This window comes from Heloderma suspectum, chromosome 15 (assembly GCF_057233095.1).
Source record: "Heloderma suspectum isolate Gila_16-S chromosome 15, 16-S_ref, whole genome shotgun sequence".
Lineage (NCBI taxonomy): Eukaryota > Metazoa > Chordata > Lepidosauria > Squamata > Helodermatidae > Heloderma > Heloderma suspectum.
Window position 1 is genome coordinate 2,703,339 of NC_139472.1, and position 25,873 is coordinate 2,729,211.

General features: G+C 46.0%; 1 protein-coding gene across 1 annotated transcript in view; it reads left to right on the forward strand.

Annotated features, from left to right (window-relative positions):
* Positions 1-5,018: 5,018 nt before the first annotated feature.
* PAX7 (paired box 7) overlaps positions 5,019-25,873 on the forward strand; it is a 173,055-nt gene continuing 152,200 nt past the window's right edge. The window contains 4 exon segments of the mRNA XM_084822026.1: positions 5,019-5,103; positions 10,084-10,319; positions 11,726-11,855; positions 17,748-17,882. Coding sequence (XP_084678152.1) covers positions 5,019-5,103; positions 10,084-10,319; positions 11,726-11,855; positions 17,748-17,882 — 586 coding nt within the window.

The following is a 25,873-nucleotide window of genomic DNA, read 5'->3' on the forward strand; positions in this document are numbered from 1 at the left end:
TTCGGCCGTCATCAGTAGCTGTAATATATATACCATATATATACATACATGCATGCATATATATATATATATATATATGGTAGGAAGGTAAGACAGATAAAATGGAGCATTTAGCGCAGAGGTGTCCTGTACTTTCATCATAAGAAGATGAGCCCTGGTGGACCAAGAGTCCATCTAGTCCAGCATTCTCTTCACACGGTGAACAACCCACTGTCGGTGAGAAGCCCACAAGCAGGGGTGCAACAGCCCCCTCCAGCCCATGTTCCCCAGCAACTGGAGTACACAGGCATCCTGCCCCTGATCCTGGAGGTAGCACAGAGCCATCAGGACGAGTAGCCATCGATAGCCTTCTCCTCCGGGAATTGGTCCAATCCCCTTTTAAAGCCATCCAAACTGGTGGCCACCACACCATCTCCTTGGTTTACTGGGTTTGTTTGTTACTTGGGCGAGATCCCGGCCCTGACATCCATCCATCGAACTTCGTCTGAATCTTCCGATTCTGTGCAGATGTTCGGGCGTGGCTGACGCATGCGCAGGTCTCTCCGCAAACGTTTTGCCCGCTAATTGCCTCCTCCCAGCTAGCTCATCAGCTTTCCCCAACCTGGGGCCCTCCACAAGCGTTGGACTTCAGCTGCCATAATCCCCAGCCAGCATGGCTGGCTGGGGATTATGGGAGTTGGAGTCCAACACATCTGGGGAGGGGGCAGGTTGCAGAAGTCTGCCCTAGACGCTTTGGACTACAACGCTCCTTCAGAAGCCTGGTTCTCAGCGATTCCCTTTGACATCCTTCAGGGTGTTTGGAAATTACGTCTCTTGTATTTTTCGACTTTGTCAACCTCCTTTCCCACCTGCCCCTCCCTGCCAGCCTCAGTTCTCCCGCCCCCACTCCCCAACAGAAATTCGGGCGCTAATTGAATGCAGTGTGCATGTCTGTGTGTTTTATATATAAACACACACCCTTCAGACTTGTGAAAATCGTCCTGTGAGCAGCGGGGGAAGATGAGACGATCGCTCTGGCTTGAACACCTCCAGAGTTTGGGGAATCTGGGGGTGTTGGGGGCCGGGAGAGAAACATCTGGACAAAGGAAGGCATGATCGTGAAACTGAGAAGGCTCCCCTTGGTGGCTTTACTCCTACCGAACATCACAAACCAGGAATCTCCCATCAGTTACGGTTTATGATTTGCTATTATTAAGGCTGCAGCCCTGTAACTGGGAGGAAGCCCCCTTGAAGTTAACGGGGCTTACTCCTAAGTAGACATGGGGAGGACTGGGCTGCTGAGCTGGGAGTATGTCCCATTGAAATACATGGGAATTACTTCCGAGTAGACACGGGTTGAACTGTGCTGCTGTCCTATACACACTTCGGTAGGAGCAAGTCCCATTGCAGTTCATGGGGCACAGACATGTATAGGATCGCACTGTTAGAGTGTCCAAAACGTGCTTCTGTAAGGTGGTTTGGAGAATTAAGCTTTCTTTCTTCATCTGTAAAAGAATAAGAGGAAACAGGTTAAAACCAGGTCGTGGGGTCGTTTTCCACAGTGGTCTTCCTCTCACTAGGGACCACCTCCACCCCCATATTTCTGCGACGGTGTCTACTTCTGGGGATCGGGGTTGCTACTGAGAGGAGTTACAAAACCGCTGTAATTTCTATTTAATATAACTACATTTTCCTAAACTGCCAAAGGAAAGGAACACAAATGAATTGTGGATGAAAAAAAAGGGGGAAGAAGATATAAAACACCCTTTAACTTTTTACTTTAAAAACAATGAATCCCCCTCCCCTTTTATAACCGCTCGTCTTCCCTGTATCGGGGGACAGGGGGAGATACTTTGTTTCTTTTCAGCAAGATTTTTTTTTTGGGGGGGGGGGAACACTATGGTACTTCCCTCCCCCGATAACGAATAATTACCCAAATGGTACTATAGACAGATAGCAGAATGGTTAAAAGGAAAAGGTGATGGGAGGTTCGTGTCTGTGTATGGATGGAAGAGGGAACATATCGTTAACTTGCTTCTAGTGTAGTTTGTTAAAGTTTCCCCGGTGTAGGCGCAGAGGCAGAGGGAGACAGAGAGAGTGAGAAGGACGAACAAAGAGTAGTAGCGCCGAAAACTCGAAACCCGCTGGGAAGGAAGGATCAAGTCGTCCTTCTGAACGGGTTGCGGGGGGGGGGGGTGTGGTTTTTCGCTCCCACTGCCCTGCTTTTTTCAGGCGACTATGAGCGCTACCTTAGGGAGGGCGAACCTCATAGGAGTTACAACGTCGCCCGAGTGAAATTGACAAAACAGCCCGGGTGAAATTGACTAAGGGCCGGCTCTATCATCATCATTACCATATTATTCCAGGTATTGCACCTGTTTTCGGAACGAAATATAATCAGAAGAATAAGATGAATAAGAATAAATTAATAATATTAGTAAAATAATAACAATACATAAATCATCATCATCCCTGGTTAGGAGACTGGCTGAAGATTGCCTCGTCTCAGCGGTGGGGGCGGGGGGGCTCTGTAAGCTTCATTGCAGCCAGTGGGACTTCCTCGTCAACGTGCTTAGGTTGGGGTTGAAGGAAGCCCCTCCGTGCTAGGAAGTCGGTGCCATGCAAGCCAGCCAGGCTAAAGTTTAAAGCAAACCTGCATAGGATGAGGCTGCGATCCTAGGCATGCTGACTAGGAAGGACGTTTTTCCTCATCCAGCTCAAGTAGGGCGTCTTTCCCTCTCAACCTGCGTGAGGGATCGGGTTACAAGGCTGAAATTCCGGGACACGCTTGAGGGAACAGTAAGGTCCCTCGGAGTCAGTGGGACTGGCCTCCGGGTAAATATGAATAGGCTGCCCGTCCCGGGCGATCCTAAGCATAAACTTGCACTCAAACGGGTCTCGCTGACACCTGTGGGGCCTCAGTTACGGATCCACCTGGTGAGAATCTGGTTGCCTAGCGCGATCCCCCAGCTCTGCAGGGGACCACTACAGATCAGGATCACAATCCGCGGGTGCGCGTGAATCTTGACACTGAACTCGAATGTTTAGGTCAAACTCTCAAGAACTCTAAGCGCCTTTCTCTCTCCCATGGGTACTCTTGGAAAAATTCGCTTGCAAGAGGCAGAGGAAGACGACCAGAGAGAGGGGGAGTGGGCTCCGAAAAAAGCTGCGAGGGGGGGAGAGAGGTCTGACCAGCCCACCAGCCCGCTCTTAGCCCTGCTTTGAGTCGGAAGTAAACCCCGCTGATTAAAAAACAAAAGAACAAAAAAATAGGGTGGTCTTCTAAGAAAGTACCAAGCGAGCTTTCGAAGTTTCCTCGGAAGTTTATTCGGAAGCTTACTCGGAAGCAAGATTTCCCCAAAGTCCAAGGAAACATACATAGAGGTGGTGCTCCTCTGGCTACTTAGGTGCGAAAATAACATCGCCCCCCCCCCGCCGCCACACACACACACACGCACGCACGCACGCAGACCACACACTTCCGTGACTGCCATCAAATTCAAGCGCTCTGCATTTCCCAGATGTGAGGACAGAGGAAGAGAACACCTGTCGAAGGTGGGGAGCGCGAGATGGATATAGGAAAGGCCCCGAACTACCTGAAGAAGTATGAGGGGAGGGGAGAGTTGTGAATCCTATGGCAACCAGAAACATAAGGAAACACCCGTTGTAAAAATGTGGACGAATCCTGCCTGGTCCTGTTGCCACTACCTAAACATTTTCCATAAACCCTTTTGGAATTCAGAAAGATTCAAATCTCTGTCTATGATACCATCAAGGTAGACTTGTCTTCTCCCCACCCCCTCAAAAAGGCTATTCAAGGCCATGTTCAACTTGGATTTGAGAGGGTCCGCTCATGTCGTTCGCAGCCTCTTTCGGAGGAAACAATGTGCGACTGCTGTTTTAAACACACACACTGTGAAAGCCACCATCAAAAGGGAAGGGACAGACAAATGGACCCTGTAGGAGATGGGGGAGATAGAAGGGGTGTAGCACTTGCTAAAGGCTTTAGGAGAGACCCCCACCTCTTCTTTGGTGTCTTCCGGTATTCTCCCCTAGCTAGAATTCCTTCGTCCTGGGAAGTGGGGATTGCGTTGGATGGAAGGGGTAATTTCTCTCCCAGGGAAACCTTACTGGACTGTGGCGTGGGAGAAAGACAGACAAGACAGAACTCACACATACACACACACCCGCCCTCCGCTAAACTTGCCCAAAGTTTTTTTAAAAATCGGCACCACCTCTTGGGCATTATGCACATACGGAAAGATTCTGTTTTCTCTCCAAAATAGAACACGATATTCTTTTTTATACAAAAAATGAAAAAAGAAATCCCGCAGAGGAAGGGGGGGGGGGAACCAGCCCCTTTACGATTGGCTCCCGAGCCGGAGTTAAATCTCCCTTCCCTTCGCTCATGAATAAAAAGGAGAGTTTAAAAAAAAAATCCCACTGCGGAGCCTATCAGAGAGGAGTCTGCGTCCCTCTTTCGCTCCCAGATGCGCGAAAGTTCAATGTTTCTTCACAACTTCCAACCTTCGCTATCGTAGCTGCCATCGAACACCCCCCTTTTTTTTCTCTCCTCCGCCTCCTCCTCTCCCCCCCCCAAGCAGCAGCACACGCACACAAAATAAGAGAAGAGAAAGAAGGGGGAGGAAGAAAGTGGGGGGGGGAGAGAAACCCTCCACAATCGTTGTCTAAAGCCCAACCTCTCCCGGTTCTGTCTTCACTGCGCATTCCTGAAAGGCGCACGCTCGGTTCCAGCTGGTCAATTTCAATCCCCCCCTTTAAAAAAAAAACAAACCTGGTGGTTTTAGGGGGGAGACTGGGAAGAAGCGATAGCCTGCCTTTTTTCTTTACAAAGGGGGAAAGAGAGAGAGACTTGAGGAGGGATCTCTCCTTCACCCCCTGTGTGCGTGTGCGTTTTCCCCCCTTTTTTGGCGAAGTGTTGGACTTCTCGTTTTCTTTCTGCGTTTGCTTCTCGAACGTCCCCCATCTCCGCACGGGCCCTCCCCGCCCCGGTCCATCCCAGCAGCCTCGACTGGAGCATGGCTGCGCTCCCTGGGACCGTACCAAGAATGATGCGCCCAGCACCCGGACAGAATTATCCCCGTACCGGATTTCCTTTGGAAGGTAAGGGCGGATTTCGGAGAATTGTAAAATAATAACCACCATCATGCTACTATCCTTCCATCCTGCGAGGCTCGAATTTCTGTCTTCTACATACTCCCACAGCGGGCCTTGTTACGTTCTCTTCTTGTTTGCTTTTACTCCACTTTCAGTCTAGGGTTGATTTCGGGGTATATATGTGTATTTTTCCTTTAAAAAAAACTTCCTACATTTAGAAGGAAGTTCAGCGTCTTTTGAAATTACCTGACGGCTGAACGCTTCCTTCGGAGAAAGTCCTATTGAAATCAGAGGGGCTTACTTCTGAGTAAGTCAGGACCAGACTCGAGGTCTCTTTTCTTAGTTACTCTTACTTCTGAGCAAACTCGCAGAAGTCCGAGTTTTCTCTACGAGGATGGAGACTTCTCTCTTTTGGGGTTTCCCTTTGCTCTTTTCGTTCCAACTGTGAAAGTCACACCAATTTCCAAAGGATCCTCCCGAACTGATTTTACACTAATTTAAAGGGGAAGTTTGTGACCCATCGCAATTTCGGAAGGAGTTTTGAAACCGAGTTAACGGTTCTGCCTGCTTTTTTTTTTCTCCCTTCGAAGGATCTGTTGCTTCCTAGCCCAGCTGCTGTAACCCAGCCAGGCAATTATCCTTTTTTTCTCCCCTTTTTCAAAAAGTAAAACAGAAAGTGCGGAGTGAAACTGACCAGATGTAGTCGGGATGGAACGTTGAGCGTCCCTGCGTTCCAAAATCTGTCACTTTCCTTGTCAATTTCTCGCTTCCACGTTCGCTTTCTCTCACCTCCGATCTTCTACCCTACTCCACTCTTTTTCTTTTTTCTTTTTTTGTAAGAAACGAGAAGGAGATTTTCCAACGTCTCCCTTTCCACCCCCTCCTCCCCCAAAAACTAACACGATTTCTTGGAACACTCCCCCCACTCCTTCTCCACTGCCATTGAGGCCAAAACAGAATTAAACAAACTCGAGGTCCATTCTGTGCATTTATTAAAGCAAATCTTATTCAGACGAAGCGTGCTCAAGTGGACGAGATTGGAGAGGCAAGCGGGGTGGGGTACAGACCCACGCAAGCTGGGAAAACACACACGCTGCTCGGATTGCTGTGAAGTGGCTCTCCTTCTGTAGCAAATGAAGTAAACCAGGCTGGTAAGGGAAAAGGGGATCAAAGGATTACCAAAATATTTGTACAACGTGATTGGGAATAATGACAAGGCAGAACGGGCGGCGGGTTCCAGCGCCTCTCCAAGGCACCATGTCCCACTCGAGGGTTATCTGTGGCTAATGATGCATATATCCGAGTGACTTCGAATTAGCGGCGCGTGATTCTTGATTAAACCGCAAGGCGAGGTCTGGAATCTGCTTTTCTCCTCTGTTCACCAGGAAAAAAGGGGGGAGGGGGAGAAACCGTCTTCTTATCCTCCATCCCAGAGTCCCTTCTTTCTTCTCCCCCAACCTATTATGCAGCCCATTTCGCCAAATCGAATGTAATTAATCTGCAAAGCATGCAACGAAGAAAAATTCAACACAAACCCCAAAGATCAGGAAGGCAGAGAGAATCGACACCCCCCTCACACACCCCGTAAGATCTGTTTTGCTGTGCAAGAAAGATATTACCTAAGATACCCCACTCCCCCAGGGGGAAAAAAACCCAATATAACGCAACTTTAGCTCTTGTTCCAGAGTTAATGTTTTAAAAATAACGCATTGATACGATAAGCACTTTATTATGCGCTAATTAAGGGGTGCTTTAAAAAGAAAATAGAACAAGACTGAGGACTTTAAAAAAAACTCAGAGCAATCTTTGAGTTCTCCGTGTTATGTTGCCCTCCAAACGCAGATATATGGGTGTTTGGGGTTTGTTCTGGAATATCTGTTCTTCCACAACCCTTTGCTTTTTTCCAGGCATATAATACGGATCTTCCACAAGTGAGGAAGAGAGGGAAATGAGGGGGAAATAGGTTTAAGAGCGCTGCTTTCCAAACTGGGTCCCTCCGAGGTTTTGTAGTTTATTCAAAGTGCAGAACGTGTGGGTTAGGGAGGCCTTTTTTTAAGGCTCCAAACCGTATACAGATAGTGATCAAGACAGCTGCGGAGAAAACGCAAACAAATGTAAACGCTGCCGGCACAGCTGGAAAGGTGCCGAGGGAGACATTTATAAAATATATATTGGGGTTAGGAGGAGGAGAAGGAGTTGGATGTAAATAGCCGCAGTTTTTGAGAACGTCAGACATCAAGACATGGGGAAGAAAAGCGATATTTTATATATATATACACACACACACACACATAAATATTCATTGGAGCAGATGATTTTATATATACACACACATAATCATCTGCTCCAAGATATTCAAGGATAACGTAGATGGGATTCAAAGGCGTCCCGATCCAAACCCATGTCTCCTCAGAAGTAAGTTTCCACCGTGCGGGGCTTCCTTTCCGAGCAAGTCTGCCTAAAAAGCTCCTCTGGTCACTTCCTTTGGAGCAGGAGCCCTCCCTAAACTCGGTGTGGATCGACTTCCCCCGAAACCGCGCCTTAGGATCCTGCTGCGAGGTTGGATCGACAGGTAGTCGGATCCGGGACATCTTTCTTCAGAAGTCACCTCCACCGAGTTTAATGCTCCCAAGTAAAGGGTCCGTAGTACACTGTAAATTACATAGCTTGATATATTCGTGGTTGTTGGTGGTGTTGTTTAATGGGAAGGGGGAGTCCAGTCCTGCCAGGTTCACTAAAAGTTTTCAAACATCTTCTTTTAAAAATGTGTTTACACGCACACTAGGTAGTATTCAGTGTTAGTCCTACGAAGAGTAAACCTATTGGCATGAATGAGACATAAGTGAGTCACAACTAACTTAAGTTCCCATTCATTTCAGTGGGTCTCCTCTACGTAGGACTAACATTGGATACTACCCACACAGAGAGAGAGGGGGGGAGAGAGAGAAAGCTGCTTTTTTTCTGTTAATCTGTCTTGAACAAACTGGGACTGACTTCCGAGGAGACATGGCTGTATGAGATTTACTCTTAGGGGGTTGGAAAGGAGGAAGAACCCCTTCTTCTCTTCCCCGAGACACACGCGTATGTGCACACCACTTAGTTAAGTTAGTTCGAGAGTAAAAAAAAATAAAACTAAAAACTGAAATCCTTTAGTTTAAAGAACGAGATGGTTGTTGGTCTGTTCCGAAGACAGAAGGCAGCATCCAATGTTAGTGCTATGTAGAGGAGACGCAGTGAAATGAGTGAAACCTTCACAAGAACATTAGAACCATGCTGGATCAGGCCAAGGGTCCCTCATTCTGGTCACACAGTGGCCAGCCAGCTGCCTGTGGGAAACCCACGAAGCAGGACGTGAGCGCAACCCCACGTTCCCGCCCATGTTCCCCAGCAGCAATAGGGATCCTGCCTCTGATACTGGAGAGAGGGCATAGCCATCAGGAGGATTAGTAGCCATTGACAGCCTTCTCCTCGCCCGGGAATTTGTCTACCCCCCTTTTAAAGCCATCATGACTAACTTAAGTCCCGTTCATTTCAATGGGTCCACTTCGGACTAACAGCTACCCAGAGAGATCTTCACAGCTCCCATTAAAAGTCCGTTTTTTCTCGTAAAAACTACACCGAGTTTTGCTCTGTGGGGCGCAGCCAGCGGCTTCAACCCGTGACCCCGCGCAGCCGCTATCTTCTTCAAAGGCAGAGAAAGCCCTGTCCTCCTTAGGTCTTGTTACACGTAATATTGTTTTAGAGCTGAACAAGGAGAAAGAACCCCCCCCCCGATCTTTTACTGGGGAGGGGGTCTTAGTCTCTTTTGAACACTCCCAAATCCCTCCAGACGAAATGGCCTGTCGATGGTTACTGCTGTCCCCATAAAGGGCCTACACCTATCTTCGATTAAGAGAGGAAAAATCGTACAGTGTCATCCGAGATAGGACTACTCGGAAGTAAATCCCGTTGCGTTTAATAGGGCTTACTTCCAGGTGTGCGAGTATGGGATTGTAGCCCAGAGGATTTACTGTCAGGCAAACCTGGTTAGGATCGGGATCTAGACGGGATCTAAAATATGCATTCTTTCCGACCTATTTGTTAGCCACAAGTTGAGTAGGGCACTCGGCCCCGATCCTCTAGAGCTGGACTGGAACGTAAACCCCCGAACGGAGCCGAAAGTGCTTTCGGCAAAACCGTCCCACGGGCTTGTATACTCCCCGGCTCACTGTGGATAGGACTGGGACCTTACTTCCAAGCAGCTTTACTGAGAGCATAAGAAAAGGACGTTCTGTGAATGTTTAAACCGGATTGGATCCACTTTTCTTTCTTCTCAAAAAGATGGGTTATAGTTAAACTGATGGTGGCCATCGCGGGGGTAAATCCACTTGTAGAAAACCAATAAATATGTCTCCATAAATACTCTATATCTAAAAATAGATGATTTCTATGGGATATAAATATTTCCATATCTATTCAGCATGTATAATAACTTCAAGAAGACTGTCAATTAAGGGGGGGAGAAGAGCCCCCCGTCTCCCCCCCCCCCCGGAGGGGAGATCGCTGTGGATCTGATTCCAAGACCCACTTCGACATGCGACACACGCTTACTCCTTCCGAGTAAGCAGGCATAGGAACCGTGGTACAGTTAGGGTAGGACTCCGGCTAAGGCCCCGATCAGCAGGACGCAGCGGGGCTGATTTCCCCACATTTTGAACTTGGTGAAGTTGACCACCTAAGGGGGGCGGGGGGGCCTTCCCGGTAAACCGAGAAGTTGAAGTTAGCCACCTAAAGTTGACCACCCCAAAGTGTGTGCGCGGGGGTCCCGGTAAACTGGCCGCGCAGCGTATCTAGCTGCCCTTTGCGCGGTGAAATCCGCGCGCTCCTCGCTGCGTTCCAGGCATTTCTAGACCGCCTTTCCGAGAGCGACCAAGGCGGCGTAGGGAGAGAGAAAACGAGAGCGAGATCACACCCAACGCCCGTCTCCCTCTGCTCCTTCCCCGGCAGTCTCGACTCCGCTGGGCCAAGGCCGCGTCAATCAGCTCGGGGGCGTCTTCATCAACGGGAGACCCCTGCCCAACCACATCCGCCACAAGATCGTGGAGATGGCCCACCACGGGATCCGGCCCTGCGTCATCTCGCGGCAGCTGCGGGTCTCGCACGGCTGCGTCTCCAAGATCCTTTGCCGGTACCAGGAGACCGGCTCCATCCGCCCGGGGGCCATCGGAGGCAGCAAGCCCAGGGTGAGTGGAAATCCAGGGGAAGGGGGTGCTCCCGCTCAGTGGCTCCTAGAGACGACCCCCCCACACCGCTTGTCCTGCAATGGAAGCGCAGGGGGTTCTCGGTTGGAGCAGACGCGTTGAAATCGATGGGGCCTCCCTTCCAGGACAAGTCCAGGCAGGGCTACTCGGAAGTAAGTCCCGTTGGGTTCAATAAGAGTTACTCCCAGGGAAGTGTGTAGAGGATGCTTGCCGAACCGGGCGCCCTTCTGTTGTCTTGGACTACAGCTCCCAGAATTCTTGGCCATTGGGACTGATGGGAGTTCTAGTTCCATCAGTTGACTGGGGCTGGTGGGAACTGTAGCCCAAAATGTCCAGAGGGCACCGGGTCGGGGGAGGTTGGTGTACAGGGATGGATCAAGTCCCATTGATTTCAGTGGGTCTGCTCGAAGTCTGATTCAGTCTGGTTCCATACTTAACCGAAACCAGAATCCTAGCCGTGTTTACTCTGAAGTAAGTCTGGTTGTTTTCAATGGTGGTTACTCCCAGGTATGTGCAGTCAATGGGACTTACTCCTGAGTAGACAGGTATAGGATTGCACTGTAAATATCCCTTTGAATTCGGTGGGCTTTACTTCCGAGTACATGTGCACTGGATGGGGGATGGAAGGCTGCCATTCTGCTTACACTTTCTCAAAAGCAGAGCCTGTTGAAGTGTTACTTCAGAATAGACATGGAACTTTGACAACGATAATTCTGGGTAGGATATGAATGGTGGCTAAAACATATTGAATCCATGCAAATACTTGTCATCTAAAATAATGTCCTGTTTCTTTCTTTTTAAGAAAATCTGGGGGAAAGAGGCAGGAAGGAACAGCCTGGTTTTAGGGAGGCTTACTCTGAAGTAAGCCCCACTGAAAACAGTGGGATTTACTTATGAGTAAGCGTAACTGGGATATAGCTGAAATTCTTTCTCTGTATCAACAGGTGAGAGAAATTTGTGTCCAGTAAGGCTTGCTCCCAAGTAAGCATGCGCAGACTCGAGGCCCGATCCTAGGCATACTTACTCTGAAGCAAATCCTCTGGTGTTCAATGGGGGCTTACTCTCTGGTAAACAAGAAACGTGTTTGCAAAGGAGTGTGGCCTGGGCTGGCAAAATAGATGTTCGTTTTGGGGGGAAGTGGGTTGATTTGGGGGAAATCAAAGGCTTTAAAATAAAATCTGTTTAAAATCCAGAATAAAAAGGGGTCTTAAAGGACTCCTTGAAAGGAGGGGTCCATGAGATGAGTCGGGGGCTCTCTCTTTTTTTAAAGCAACCTTAAATTTAAAAGTGAATTTCTCTTTCCCCCCCCCACAACCCCTTCCTCTTGTTCTTCCTCCCTCCCTCACCCCCCCATCCATCTGTTCCCCACCACGCGTTGATCACAAAAGCAGGTTGCGACTCCCGATGTAGAAAAGAAAATCGAAGAGTACAAGCGAGAGAACCCGGGAATGTTTAGCTGGGAGATCCGGGACAGGCTGCTGAAAGACGGCCACTGCGACAGAAGCACCGTCCCTTCAGGTGAGAAGGAAGCTTGGCTGGCAACATCAGACACCAGCCCGGGGAGGGGAGGGATGAAATCCTATAGAAATTAATCTAGGGAAGTGTTTATCTACAAACAGCCCAGCTTGACACCATGAAGACCCCCTCCAGGCTAAAGAGAGGGGTGGGACCCTCAATCCACAGAAAGAGAGAGAGGAACACAGAGAGACCGACAGAAAGAGACACAGACACACACAGGGAGAGACAGACAGACCGGCAGAGACCAACACAGACACACACACACACACACACACACACCTTCCATGTTCTCTTCATGACCTGGCTTCCTGAGGAAGCCTTCTCTGAAACTCCAAAGCCTGAATACTCCTTGTTCCAGCAGTGTCTGGACTGCGCCACTTCTGACTGGGATACCCATGGTTGGACTGTACCACTTTAGATTGGGAATCCCATAGTCAAATGCTTCCATGGGAGATATATAAAATATATATATATATATATATATATATATATATATATATATTTGGGGGGTTGGACTTGATGGCTTTGTAGGCCCCTTCCAACTCTACTATTCTATGATTCTACGAAATATATAAAATTAAAAACTGTAGAAAGCTAGTAAAAAGCTAAAGTAGATAGTTTCTACAGGCTCTGGGTTTTTTTTAAGTGTGGGGGGGGAGAGGGAGGCAGGCAGGCAGGCACATTCAATCAAGTGCTTCTGCAATCAAAGTCAAAGTGGTGCAGTCCAGATACAACCACTTCTCATCTGCTGCGTGTGAGAACCAGGTTTAAGGTTTCCACTTTGGCTACTGGCCCTGCTCTTGGGCCTTTAATAAGCATCCTGGGTCATGCAGACAGTCAGCAGGGAACTTTAATGATGTAAAAGAAGGACTACAGAATCAGGATTTTAGGGATTTTCCTGCCTCACCACCACCATCACCACCTCCCCATATTGGCAAACCAAACCAGGACTTTCAACAGTGACTCTTCGAATAAATACTGAGGTAAACAGACAGTTCACTACATTTGAAAGTTTTAATCAAAAATGTAAAAAGAAAACTTCAAGGACTTCTGTCCAAGACATGTAAAATGTGGGTGGAAACATAGCCTAACATGTTCAGGTATAAAATGGGAGGGCATTTCTGAAATTTTGTGATCCAGCTCTCTGTGTCCCAGAATGGAATTTATAGACATCAAACTGATCCTAATTTTTCTCCTAATCCAGTGGGACAAGTAAATTTATTTTAAATTTGAGTAGGCAAAGCTGACCACACTCCCATCACTAGCAGAAAGGCTTTGCCTGCTACATTTCCATATGCATAAAAGCACTCCCTCCCCCATGTGCACAAAAGGTGGTGACCCACATGTCTGCCCAATAACATAGTATTCTATTGGACCAAGGTAAGTGAAATTTGCAAGCTTTTGAGTGTTAGCAAACCCCCATTTCAAACTCAGAGTCTTATTTAACTTTATCTCTATCCCCGCACCCCTACCCCCAATTACAGAACATAGAGATTCCTGGTCTCTAAAACCTTTTACCTTTATGGCTGTTTCTGTGCTTTGTAGAATTTTGTTTTTTGTGCTTCATGTGTGTTTTAAGAACTTCTTTTAAAAAGTTATTAGTTTGCATATTTGTACATTAATCTCTGTTGAAGCCTAGAAGTCATAACTTGAGGTTTCACTTCTGTTGCTTGGCATAATTTTGCATAATTCTTTTTTTAATGGAGGTTTTTCCTTTACTAGGGGTGTTTCCTTTATTATCAATATTCAAATAGACACTTTGGATCTGGGAGGGTGGGGCAGGGGACTGGGATGAAGGCTCTGTTATAAATATTTGGGGGGAAGGTTCAGAAGTTGCCTTCATTTGGAAAAAAGATGGTCTGACCATCCATTTGACTTAAGCAACTTGGATGCAGTTTTCTGAGTTATGCAGAATGCTGCATCAGACTGGTGGAGAGTTCAGTGTGACCTGAAAGCTAGCACTCTTTCATTTTAAAGCACTGTTTTGTCCGAAATAAACTCTTTCCTTCTTTTTTTTTCCTTGTTTTGTGGAACCAATAATATGGCTAACAGCACATACCTATACGTGTCTACCCAGAAATAGGTCCATGTGATTTCAATGGGACTTGCTACCAGGGAAATGGGTATAGGATGAAGCCTGTGTTTTCTTTGATAAAGCCAGGATAGAAAAGCTAAATGTTGCAGACCTCCCCTAATTTATTTTTTATTTACAATATATACCACTCCAGATCAAAAGGTTTCAGAGTAGTGAACAGCAAAGATACAAGACTAAAACACCATGTTAAAACAATTAAAACATTTTGAAAGAAACAAGTTCTGATAAGACCAAATTTAATAAACCGTGGCTGGAACTCAATGAAGGCTTCCCAAAATAACCATGTCTTCAGGAGGCACTGGAAGCAACACAAGATTGGCACTGGCCTGACCTCTGGAGGCAGGGAGTTCCACAGAAAGGGGCCACCACGCTGAAGGCTCTTTTCCTGGTGGACTCCAGCCAGGCCATGGGTCCATGTGGGACCACCAATTTAGGCATGCATTTATCTACAGTTTTATTTCATATGACACAGGACAGGTTATTTTATTTTATTTTTTTTCTTGATGGACTGCTTTTTAAATGCCATCTGAAACAGATAGAACTCCAATTTATTAAAGTGTCAAAGAAAGATTTGGTCTTCTTCCAAGCAACCTGAGGTCGGGATTCCATGCAGGCATTAATAGGGAGAGGGGATAGAAACTTGTGGGGAGATGGTCTGGGGTCTGGAGGGGAGGGGGTGCATTCTAATAACTGTTCCCCAATAAGATAGGGACTATCTGTGATGTGCTTCTCTATACATAAGGAGGTGTATAACTCCATATGCCACATCACTGGGCTTGTGTATCTAGATAGAGGGAGGGGTGATTTATCAGGGTGGGGGGCTACCCAAGTTTACACCTGAAGCCTCTGAGGGCAGACTTTTCCTCACTTCAGAGGTGGTTCTATATTGAGGGAAGTGGGGCAGTGACCCTCCACCTGTCGCGCACCCACCTGTGGCAGAGAGATCCCCCCGGCCACAACCAGGTAGATGTGCAGCGGCAGAGTGCCACACAAGAACTTCACCTGTCTTCCTCTGGTGATCTCATGTTGAACATCTGGCCTGTCCTCCATCTTACCAGCCCCAGTGGGCACCAGCCACCCCTGCCTCTGTTGTTCCACACAGCGGGGAAGCAGATTTGAGTTAAATCTTAGGAGAAAATTCCTACAGGTAAGAGCTCTTGGACAGCAGAACAGAGTTCCTCCGGAGATTACAGGCTCTCTTTCACAGGAGTATTTCAGCAGAGGCTGCAAGGCCATCTGTGAGGGATGCTGTCACTGCAAGGTGAGCAGCGGGCTGGACTAGATGACTTCCACAGGTCCCTTCAATGTTTCTAGAGGCCTTGTCCGTACACATATAGCAGAAGGTGGTGGTGCAATGGACTGTACCACTTCAAACTGCAGCTGTTGTGGTGTCTCATGTCTGAATGCTCGGACACTTAAAACAAAAAAACCTGAAAATACCCTGCAGGAGGAAAGCAAGCTTTGCAGGGCTATCACCTTTCTTTCTTCTGTGCTAGTTTGCTATTGCGGTGTAAACATTTGATGCATGAGAGTATTCAAAACCCTCTCACGCACAAACCTGCAGTTTTTGAAGTGGTATGGTCCTTTCTACCTTCTTCGGACTCCCCAACATCATTCTCTTACATTCTGGCCTGGCTGGACTGCACAACTTCAGCTTGCGGGGAGGTGGGGGGCAGGGGTTGGCAAGAGTATAGAAAGGAAGTTTAAAAATAAAGCCAAGGTCTTAATAGGGGAGCTGAGGTTCCCCTTGTTTAGATAGATGCTAAAAACTTTTATTCCAGAAGGCGTTCTGTGATTGTATTTTCTGCTTATTCTGAATTCTCTGTCAGGCAGAACATGAGGAAGGGTGCTGTATCACTCAAAAGTGCTTCTATGTTTGTATATTTGCAAACAGGCAGGAGGATTTAGGGTGCTATTTTAGGTGTAGTGGTGTGGGTAGACATGGGAATTTGGGAGCTGTTTGTGTTTATATACTAAATAAAATTGTGCAAGGTGTTTGAGTATGTTTTTATCACTTTTATCATCTTAATTGTTTTTATATATTTTATTGCTGCGAGCCGCCTTGGGAGGACTTCCGCCCTGAAAGGCAGCCAAGACTTAAAAAAAATAAAAATAAAATGTTAAGCAGCCTTTCCCAACCTGGAGCTTCCAGATGTTTGGGACTATAACTCTCATACTCCCTGACAATTGGCCATGCTGCCTAGGGCTGATGGGAGTTGTAGTCCAAAACATCTGGAGGGCACGAGGTCAGGGAACTGATTGTTTTCACCAGGAAGCTCTGGATAAATATAACCTCAGCCATGAATTAACTCAGCATTAACTCACCGTTGACAAATTAACTTTCCTCGCCCTACCTGGAGAAGCCGGGGATCGAACCTGGGAACTTCTGCGTGCAAAGCGGGGGCTCTATCACTTTGAGCTATGGCCCCTCCCCTCTGTCTAACATTTCCTGTGATAATCCATGCAGTGTTCCAAACACTCCCCAAAAGCACTGCTTTAGAAAGCAGGCCCTTGGCATTTAATAAGTCATATTTATCATTTTTTAAAAGCCTTTTGATCAACTAAAGGGGAAGTTGGATATATTATTTTTTAATACAAGTTCTTATAAGAACTACAGACAGTGAATGTTGTCTTAGAACAGGCATTCCAACTTATCTCTTGCAAGGAGTGCCTTCTCTGAGATCATGTCTTCTGAGACACACATCCACATCATCTAAAACCAAAGGAAGTATGCTTCCTAACCATTGTTTTACTTCTTTGCAAATTTAATTGAATGACTAAAACCTACAAGGTAATTAAACAACTAAGACAGGAGTCAGCAATGTGGTGCCCATGGGATGTACCCCCGTTTCTTGACACCTGCCAAGATGACCTACCACTCCCAGTTTTAACAAGAATAACACATTTTCTTCCCGGTAGCTGGGATTGCTGTAAAATAGCTTTCTGTTCGTGCTGAAAATTTTCTGTTCAAAGGCATTGTTTACTGTGTTGGGGCTCAGACCTCTGTCTGCCTTGTTGTACTCAGTGTCTTGGGGCAGGTGACTTGTCCTTTGCCACACCTCCCATGGCAGCCATCTTGTGCTGGTGCCCAGGACAGTTTCCCAAATTGCCAAATGTGTCCACGACCCAAAAAGATTGTCCACCCTGGACTAAGATCTCTTCAATCAAGTGATGGGCCTTGCACAAATGCTAACATGAAAATTATGTTGCACATTTTTAATCATTCTGCAAGGTCAAAAATTTACTCTATAGGTTTGGGCTGCAAGGGCAAAATTGGCCAGTGCCAGGAGAATTGTCTTATTATGACATGTAAACAAAAAAAATTATTCTCTCTGAATCAGACCAGATTAACATTTTCTCAAAAAAAAAATGGATCGAAATACTTCACAAATGCTAACATTGCAATCCAATGCATCATTAGCTGGGAGTCGGTCCAACTATGTTCTTATTAAGGGTGAAATCCTATGCACATTTAGACAGAAAAAAGTCCTACAACTCCCAGCATTCCCCAGCCAGCATGGGGAATCTGTGCTCTAAGTGTGTTTAGGGCTGTAGCTTACATGTCATTTAGGGTAAAAATATCTGGGTGTAGGAGTGTATCTGTTGTATAGGTTTGGGCTGGCAAAAGCAGGAACAAACTTCCACAGGATGGGGAGAGGACAGAGATAGATCCTCACTTTTTTATTTTATTAATACCTCTGGCCTAGTTATTTGTTAATCTCACACACACACACACACACACACCACTTTCTTCCAAACCAGCTTATATTTTCTTCTTCTGTCTTTGACTGTCCGAGGTTTAGTGAGTTCGATTAGCCGGGTGCTCCGAATCAAGTTCGGGAAGAGAGAGGAAGAGGAGGATTGCGAGAAGAAAGAGGAGGACGGCGAGAAGAAAGCCAAGCACAGCATTGACGGCATTTTGGGCGACAAAGGTAGAGAAGGGGGGGAGGAAATGCCCCACCTCTTCCCCCACCCTGAAAATTGCCCCCTCCATCCTGGTTTTCTCTTATTGTATGTGAACTGTTTGCTATTAAGCAAGTGGTACCCACAACAAAAAGTTGCAGTGTGGAGAGTTCCTGTTCAGGCTGCCAGCCAGGCTCTTTTCCACGACATTCCATTCCTTTTGTTCCCCAACCCTTTATTATTGGGCTGTTCTTGGTGGGTTTTCCTGGGGCAGGGCGGGGGGGAGTTTCTTTTGAAAATGTGCAGCATTTCCCCATGCCTCCCTCTACCTCCTTCTTGTGTGTGGATGGTACCATTTTGGCTAGATAACGTTTGCCACTCAGAGAAATGGGTTTGCTGTTAGTATATAGCAACCAACCTCAACTTTGGTGCCCTCCCTAGATGTGTTGGACTGCAACCCCCATCTCATCCAGCAGGGGATGATGGGAGTTGTAGTCCAGCATGTCTGGAGCATGCCATGTTGGGAGAGGTTGGTATGCCAAGTACAAGCTACCTCCATATAGCACGTGGTGCTTGAACAGCAAGAATTTAGTTTCCACTCCCCCCCCCCATATGCTAGTTTCCTATGTGTAGTAGAGGGGCTGTTCGTACACATGACCACCGCTTTGTACTTTTACAGTTCTAATGATTTCTGCCTTTGTGTTTTCATCATACACACACACACCCCTTGCATTTCTTTTTTGTGAGTTTTTATTTTATTGTAACCCACGTCGGACACCGGTTGTCAGGCAGAAAGGCAGGATATATGATTTTTTAAATAAATAAATAAAGAAAAAAACAAATATCAGCCTGGCCTGTTCCCCAGGGAGTTTGCAGTCTCCAGTTTGATACAGGGGAGGAAACAGCAAGGCAGAGGAGAGAGGAGGAAGGTGTGTTTGTGGTTTGTTTGTTTGGAGTTTTCTTTCCATTTTGTTTTAATCCACCAGGACATTCTGAGATGTTAGAATTAGAACTAGAATGATTCCCTTTCTAAACTAGCAAACAAAACTCTTCATCAGCTTAATTTTTTCTCTCTCCTCAGATATTCCATAAGGAAATCATTATATCTTAACAGAATATCTCTTGGACTTCATAAAATCTTGGATAGTAACTGTGAAAGTCTCTTTGTGGTATCTTAAATAATAAGGTTATTATCTAAGAGTCTGATCAGGCATTATATATATAATGCAATTTTAAGAGAGCTTCAGGAATAATTTGATTAATTTCTACAACTATTTCTGATACTCTGTCAGGGTTTGCTGTACTTTGTGATTTTTTTAAAGCCAAGAAATGAAATTCTGCAACCTGCATAAATTAGCACATTCTTTTATTTTGCATAATTTATTCTAGATTTGGTAGCCATGGGAGGGGCAATGATACGAAGCTCGCATCCCTAACTGCTATTAATCTTATTCTACCACCTGAGATTTTTGGATGCTGAGATTTTCTTGGACACTGCCCGCAAATTTTCAATCCCATACTGCCAAAACTACCCAACTTGTTATTTATGGAGTAGTGTTCTGAATTCACTAGCATATTCTTTACTTTTCCTGTGCTTGTGCAGAGTCCTGCATGCCATAAATGTCATCTTAGATCCACCCTGCCACCACCAGGTGCTCAGTATCTGAAGGAATAGGTTTCAATTCCAAACACAGAACCAGTTTGTAGAGCTCTTTTTCGGAACTGAATAATATCTAAAATGCTTGTAGCAGGCTTTGGAGTTACACGGGATTCTTCATGGGGGGTGGCAAGAATCCATGATAGTACATGGCAGGAGATGGAAGCCTATAGTTCCTTTTTTATGAGTGTGTGTGTCGTTCTCCTCAATGTGGTTCACCACCTTGGCTTTTTCTTTAGAAAAAAATAATTCACATGAATAAAATAATCAAATGGAAGTACTTCCACGTGGAGCTGGGATTCTATGTTAATTTTTCCAATGCTGAAATAATGTGCTTTTTACGTTTCACCCTGATACGATGGCATGCTGTTTAAAATACTTCTAGGCAGCCTTGAAGTTGAACATCTGCATGTCTGAGTATCTGAAACAATATACCTGAGAATCTTTGAATATCTTGAAAGAAATATTATTTCAAATATTTGTTTTATTTATTTATTTTAAAAGAAGGCATTCCTTAAATCAGCGGAGGAGGAGGAGATGTGTGGAGAAATGGATACAGGGTCTCCCTTTCCTCTCCCCCCCCCCATTAAAAAATAAAATTGCAGGAGACACAAATTGCCCCTCAGTGGGAGGTTTTGTTCCTTTTTTTCTCTCTCAAAAGCTTGACGATTGTTGAAGACAATCCTTGAACTCTTGGGGAGAGGGGTGTTAATAAAATTAAAGGACTGTTTGGAGAATATAATAGGGGAGGAAGGGTGCTGGTTGGCGCGGTGGGGGGCTGAAGTGCTAATGTGTTAGGTGACTAGCACGGATGGTTTCATTTTGGGGGGAAAGGGTAGAAACTATCTGAAAGACAAACATAGACGATCTTGGCTTGAAAACCGGAGTCACTCCGGAGCAGTTATGTAGGACTTCAGAAGGAGGGGGGAGGGAGGAGAGAGAGACTTGCTAAATGAATTTGTTAAACAGATCAGTTTCTCTCTGCCTGCTGCTGTTTTCTAAACGGTCCCCTGAAACCTCGTTTGACAGTTGACTGATGTGGGACATCAGATTCAATTATCCATTTGGGCTCCTGAATATTTGGGGGGGGGGAGGAGAAATTAGGGAGAGATGCCTCCACTTTTAACACTCCTCCGCTTTTAAAATGTCTCCTTGAACTAGGTTTTCTATCGATTGATTGATGGGGGGCGGAAGAGTTATCATGAAATATATCCCTTCCCTCTTTAGTGCTCCTTTTTCCTAGAGTGTGTGTGTGGGGGGGGGGGGGATCCCTCGGAGGAAAAAACTGATGTTGCTGTTTTATTCTTTAGTATCCAAAAATGTTCAAAAGTGTATTACCTCCCCGCCAAAAAAAAAAACAATAAGGGAGGAATGCGATAGTGTTTGTCATTTTGAATGAACTTGTGTGTTATTGGGAGGGGGGGTCCTGAAATCCGGTGCATGAGCAAAGAGTAGTTAGACCCTTAAAAGCAGGGGGGGGGCATTTCTCTGTCGACGTTTGTCATTGTATCGTTGTCAATTTCAACTGTTCTGGCCGGGCGGGGGTGTTTGTGTGTTTGTCCTCCCCCCTACGCCCCGATTTGTATTTGCTGGACAATGAGAGATTGGTGCAAAAATGCAATAAAATGTATGGAGTTATTTGGGGGGTGTAGAAACGAGCGGCTGGGTGCGAATACATGGAGAGCGATTTGTGGGACAACCTCGCTTGCTTAATATTTGCTTATTGCACCTATCAAAACAAAAATCTAAAATTATCTACTCAAAAATATGGGTGGGAGTCTCCTTCTTTAAAACCGCTGCGTGTTTACCTGGGAGTAAAGGTCGTTTACAGTGGGACTTACTCCTGAGGAAACATGGAGAGGCTTGTGTGGAATGGTCCCGTGAAAACGAACAGGTTTTACTCACGAGTAAGTAGACAAGAAACAGCCTGTTTAATTTGGTTGTCTTTAATTTTCGGGGGGGGGGGTCATTGAAACCGACGGGTTTTACTCGTGAGTAAGTAGACAAGAAGAAGAGTGTTTCATTTGGTTTGCTTTAATTTTCGGGGGGGGGGGATTTGTTTTATTTTCAGCGCGGTGTTGTAACTTTTCCTGAAACATTCTCGTCTTTTCAAAATCCCACTGGATTGAGTTTTCCGTATGAATTGTTTCCATACACACACCCTTTAAAAAAGCGCTTACAAAAATATTCTTTGGGAAGGCAATCCTTTTATAAGTTCTAAATCTTTCCCCCAAATTAATGTATTGACTTGGGATTTTCTGTGAAATTCTCAAGATCTCCTTCTAAAAAGAGTATACCAAAATTGTTTGCAAATACGTGTGTGTGTGTGTGTGTGTGTGTGTACTATAAACACTTCTATATAATCCGGCGATCGAACTTTACCTCGGGAAGTTTGAATGGAATGTGGGTAAAATGGATTTTTTGGCCCTTGGTTTGATTGTCTCCCTCTTTTTTGCTGTTGTTCTCAACCTTGGCGATGAACTTCACTTACAAAGACTCTCCAAGTCTATTGAAGCTAAAGAACTCTCTGACACAAAAGCAAACGGGGGGGGGGGGTCACAAAAGGGGGGGGGTAGAAGAGAGAGAGACGAAGCTGTGTCTCCCCCTCTAAACCTGTCTCCCTTAAAAAAAAAAAATGTAGGGAGGGAAAAGGACGTACTTATTCTCATTCAAAATTTTGCGAGGAGAAGATAAAAGTTCGGGAACAAAAAAAGTGGGGGGGAGAAGAATAGGAGATAGATTATTCAATGCGCCCTGCTGGTCGATAGTTTTGTAATATTATCCACACCTTCTGTTGGAAGTGAAAAGCAGTTGGATGTAGCAAAATGTTTTGTTTTGTGCTTTTTCTTATTTCAAATTGCTCAATATCCATTTGTAAATTAGTTCTTTTGTGTCTCAGCAGCGATCGGGGTCTATTATTATTAACATTATAAACCGCATCACCACCAGGTTGTGTGTGTTTTTTAAAATATTTTTAATGAAGAGATTGATTTAGTTGAGGGACTCAGCTGCCAAAATAGGGTTTTTTGTTTGTGTGTGTGTTTTGTCCTCCACTCCATCTTTTATCTTTCGTTCCATTTAACTTTCCTTTTAAAAATCCCCGTAGGTAGAACTTTGATTTGGAAGCGGATTTATTTATGTATTTTCTTCTTGAACTCAACTTTTGGTCACAGTGATTTCAATGACGTTGTTTTCCATTCGAGGTATGGTGATATAGAAAAAAATGTCCAAATTTTCTCCAGAAAATTGGGTTTTTATTCTTTTTTATTTTTAAAAAAATACAATATTTACCGTGAATAAAATTCAAAGATAGTGATTTTAAAAAAAAAACCTTTAAAATACTGTGTGTGTGTGTTTATCTAGACACTAAAAAAATGGATTGTTTTCAGGGGGGGATTGATGGGGGGGGGAATCAACCGCGGCTTAGTTTAAAACCTGGGAAGGAAGAATAACCAATTTCTTTAAAAAAAAAAAAAATTCCCATTCAGACTAGATTTTATTGGGAAAAGAATTCTAAGGCTGCGATTTTATGCCCACCTACTTGGGAGTAAGGGCCATTGAACTCAGGGGGCCTTAAATCTGAGTAGACACGTGGAGAGTCGCCTTGTTGGTTTGTCCCCCCCTTTTATCTCTCCCCCCATTTACTCCGGATGAATTGCTGGTAGCCGGACCTCCTCGTGAGTAAACGCGCCCCTTACTCATTGCCGTGTTTCTCTCCAGCTGTGTGTGCGAGCGCGTGATAGGTCCAGTTAAGGCTCCGATCCGAACTGGATATACTTGGAAGTAAAGTCTTGTTGTTCCCAGAAGGCGGGGGGGGGGGGGCGTCCGTTGGAAATGGGAATATATCTGTACATAATAGGATTCTCATTTCCCCATCTTTGGGCTTTCAACGATTTTGTCCCCCCTGGACAGTATCACAAAGTTTGTTAAGGCTTACCCAGGAGTAAGCCCTATTGAACTCAATGGAACTGTCTTCTGAGTAGACATATATATAGGAATTTCCAGAGGGGTAGTACATAGGACTGGACTATAAGAGAGGCTGGTTCCAGGAAGTGTGAGGGAGGAATCTTACGCTGGTTAAGAAAGAGGCGTTGCAGAAAACCTTCTGTTGGTGGGTTCGATCCCCTGCAAAACCGGGTTGATTGCCCCCTAAATTTTTTGAACTGTATTCTGGGTTGTGGAGGTGGTGGTTTAAAAAAAAAAAACCAACCTTCCCACAATCCATAAATCTTCCAAGGCTGCCAAACTTTTAATTGCCCTAATTAAAGTTACGAATGACTATACTTAACTTGTAAAACAGTCTCCGGTGTGTCTCCCACACCACCTTTGCCACCCGTCTTCATGAATGGAAGTCTTAATACACCCTTTCTCCCAAAGAAGTTCCCTTGAATTAAGCGGGGCCTCCTTACTTCCGAGTAAACACACAGGATTGGGCCACCAAAGTTCTCCACTTGAGAAGGCTTGGGACTGTGTGATTACTCGGAAGTAAGCCCCGTTGTGTTTTGGTGGCATCTACTCCCAGGTAAACACACCTAGGATCACAGCCTTTCAAGCCTAATTCTGCAGGTTTCCTTGGCAGTCAATCCCCCTGCGTTCAATGTGTGGTTTACTCTCCAGTAAGCGTGTAGAAGAGTGCAAAATACCTTATACCACAACTGGCGCTTTTCCAAGAAAGAATCTGAATCTCCCTTGTATAGCCATTTGTTATAGGTTAAGGTCACACTGCATCCTTGGTGTGGGTCGGCTTCTGTCCGCCTTGTTCCATCAACAGTGCGATCCCTGAGTCTCTATAACTTAAGCACAGTGATTTCTACATGAATCATAACATCATTTTCTAGACCTAATATCGATATTTTCATCATGTCAGGCTTGTTGTAAGTCTCCTGGAAGTTCATGTGTAGAAAGGCGGAGTATAACCTTATCCAACGATCTTTAATATATCATAACCAGAATAGTCAGAAATCAGATCTCTAACATTCGGACCCTATGCATGTTTACTCCAGAGTCTATCCCACTAATTCAATGGGGTTTATTCTCCAGTAAAGCGGTGCTAGAATTACAGAAGACGGGGAGGGAGAAACCACCCCCACGCCCGCACCTTCAGGGCTGGAGGCCTATGCACCCTTACCTGGGAGTAAGGTCCCTTGAATGCAATGGGACTTATTTCCGAGTAGACACGTCTCTGAGTGTCGTGCAAGTCATGCGTTTTAGAAGTCAATGGATCTAGGAGGAGGACCCAGTTCTGTTCCAGGTGCAGTCGGAAGCAAGCCCCACTGACTTCAAGCCAGGGCCCCCGCCGCGCAAAATCGGGGCGATTTACTCCCAGGTAGAAGTGGCCGGGGCTGCTGTCCGGGACGACAGCCTGTGTGGGGAGATAAGACAGGCGCTGGTGGGGGAGCCCCCCCCCCCCCGCAAGAGGCAGAGGCAGAGGTCGGGGCCGAAGCCGCCCCTGAGCTACGCGCCACTCCTGCGCTGTTTCCCCGCGGATGTTTCGCGCCCGAGGAACGGCGCCCTAGCAGGGGATCGCGGGCGGAGAGGAGGGGGCGCCTGGCTGGCGGGGGCCCTGCCCCGAGGGCGGGCCGGGCCGGCCGCCGGCTCTCCTCGGGCCCCCCCGGCCCCCTCCCTGGCGGGGCGCCCGCTCCGCTCCTTTCCGCGGCGGGGAAGGAAAGGCCCCCGCGCGGGCGCCTCCCCCCCCCCCATCCACTCGGCGCTTAATAACGTTAAGACTTATTAGCGGCGGTAATGGAAACGGTGGCGCGTGAATGGCGCGCTGTGTTGGAGCCGGGTGTAATAGCTCCGAGGCGCGTTAAGAAAATGTATTTATCCCCAATCAGGGACTCACTCTTTGGGCTCCCCGCACAAACGCCGAGTTGAAGGGGTTTAAGGCAGATTAAATTGAGTCTTTATTTCGCTCGCACTTTCATCTTTAAACGGCTCGCTCCGCCTGCCCCTCGGCGGATATTCATAAGGGGGTTCGCGGCGGGTTTTTCTCTCTCTTTCTCGCCCCCCTCCTAATCCCCCCCCTCTCTCTTGTCCTCTTTCTCTCCCCCCTAGAAAACCTTCGCTGTTTATTTAGTAGTGGATTAGTTAATAATAATAACAGCAATAATTGTAATAACAGTAGAGTATATAGTACTTAGTAGTAGCAAACATATATTACTGATATAACAATAGTAATATTGTTAGCAGTAGTATAGTATAGTATAGTATAGTAGCAATCATATAGTAGTAATATGACACCAGGTAATATCGGTGGTAGTAGAATAGTAGTAATTATACAGTAATATAACAATAGTAGTAGTATGCTACTACTCATATAGTAGTAATATAACAATGGTAACACAGTTAGTAGTATAGTACACT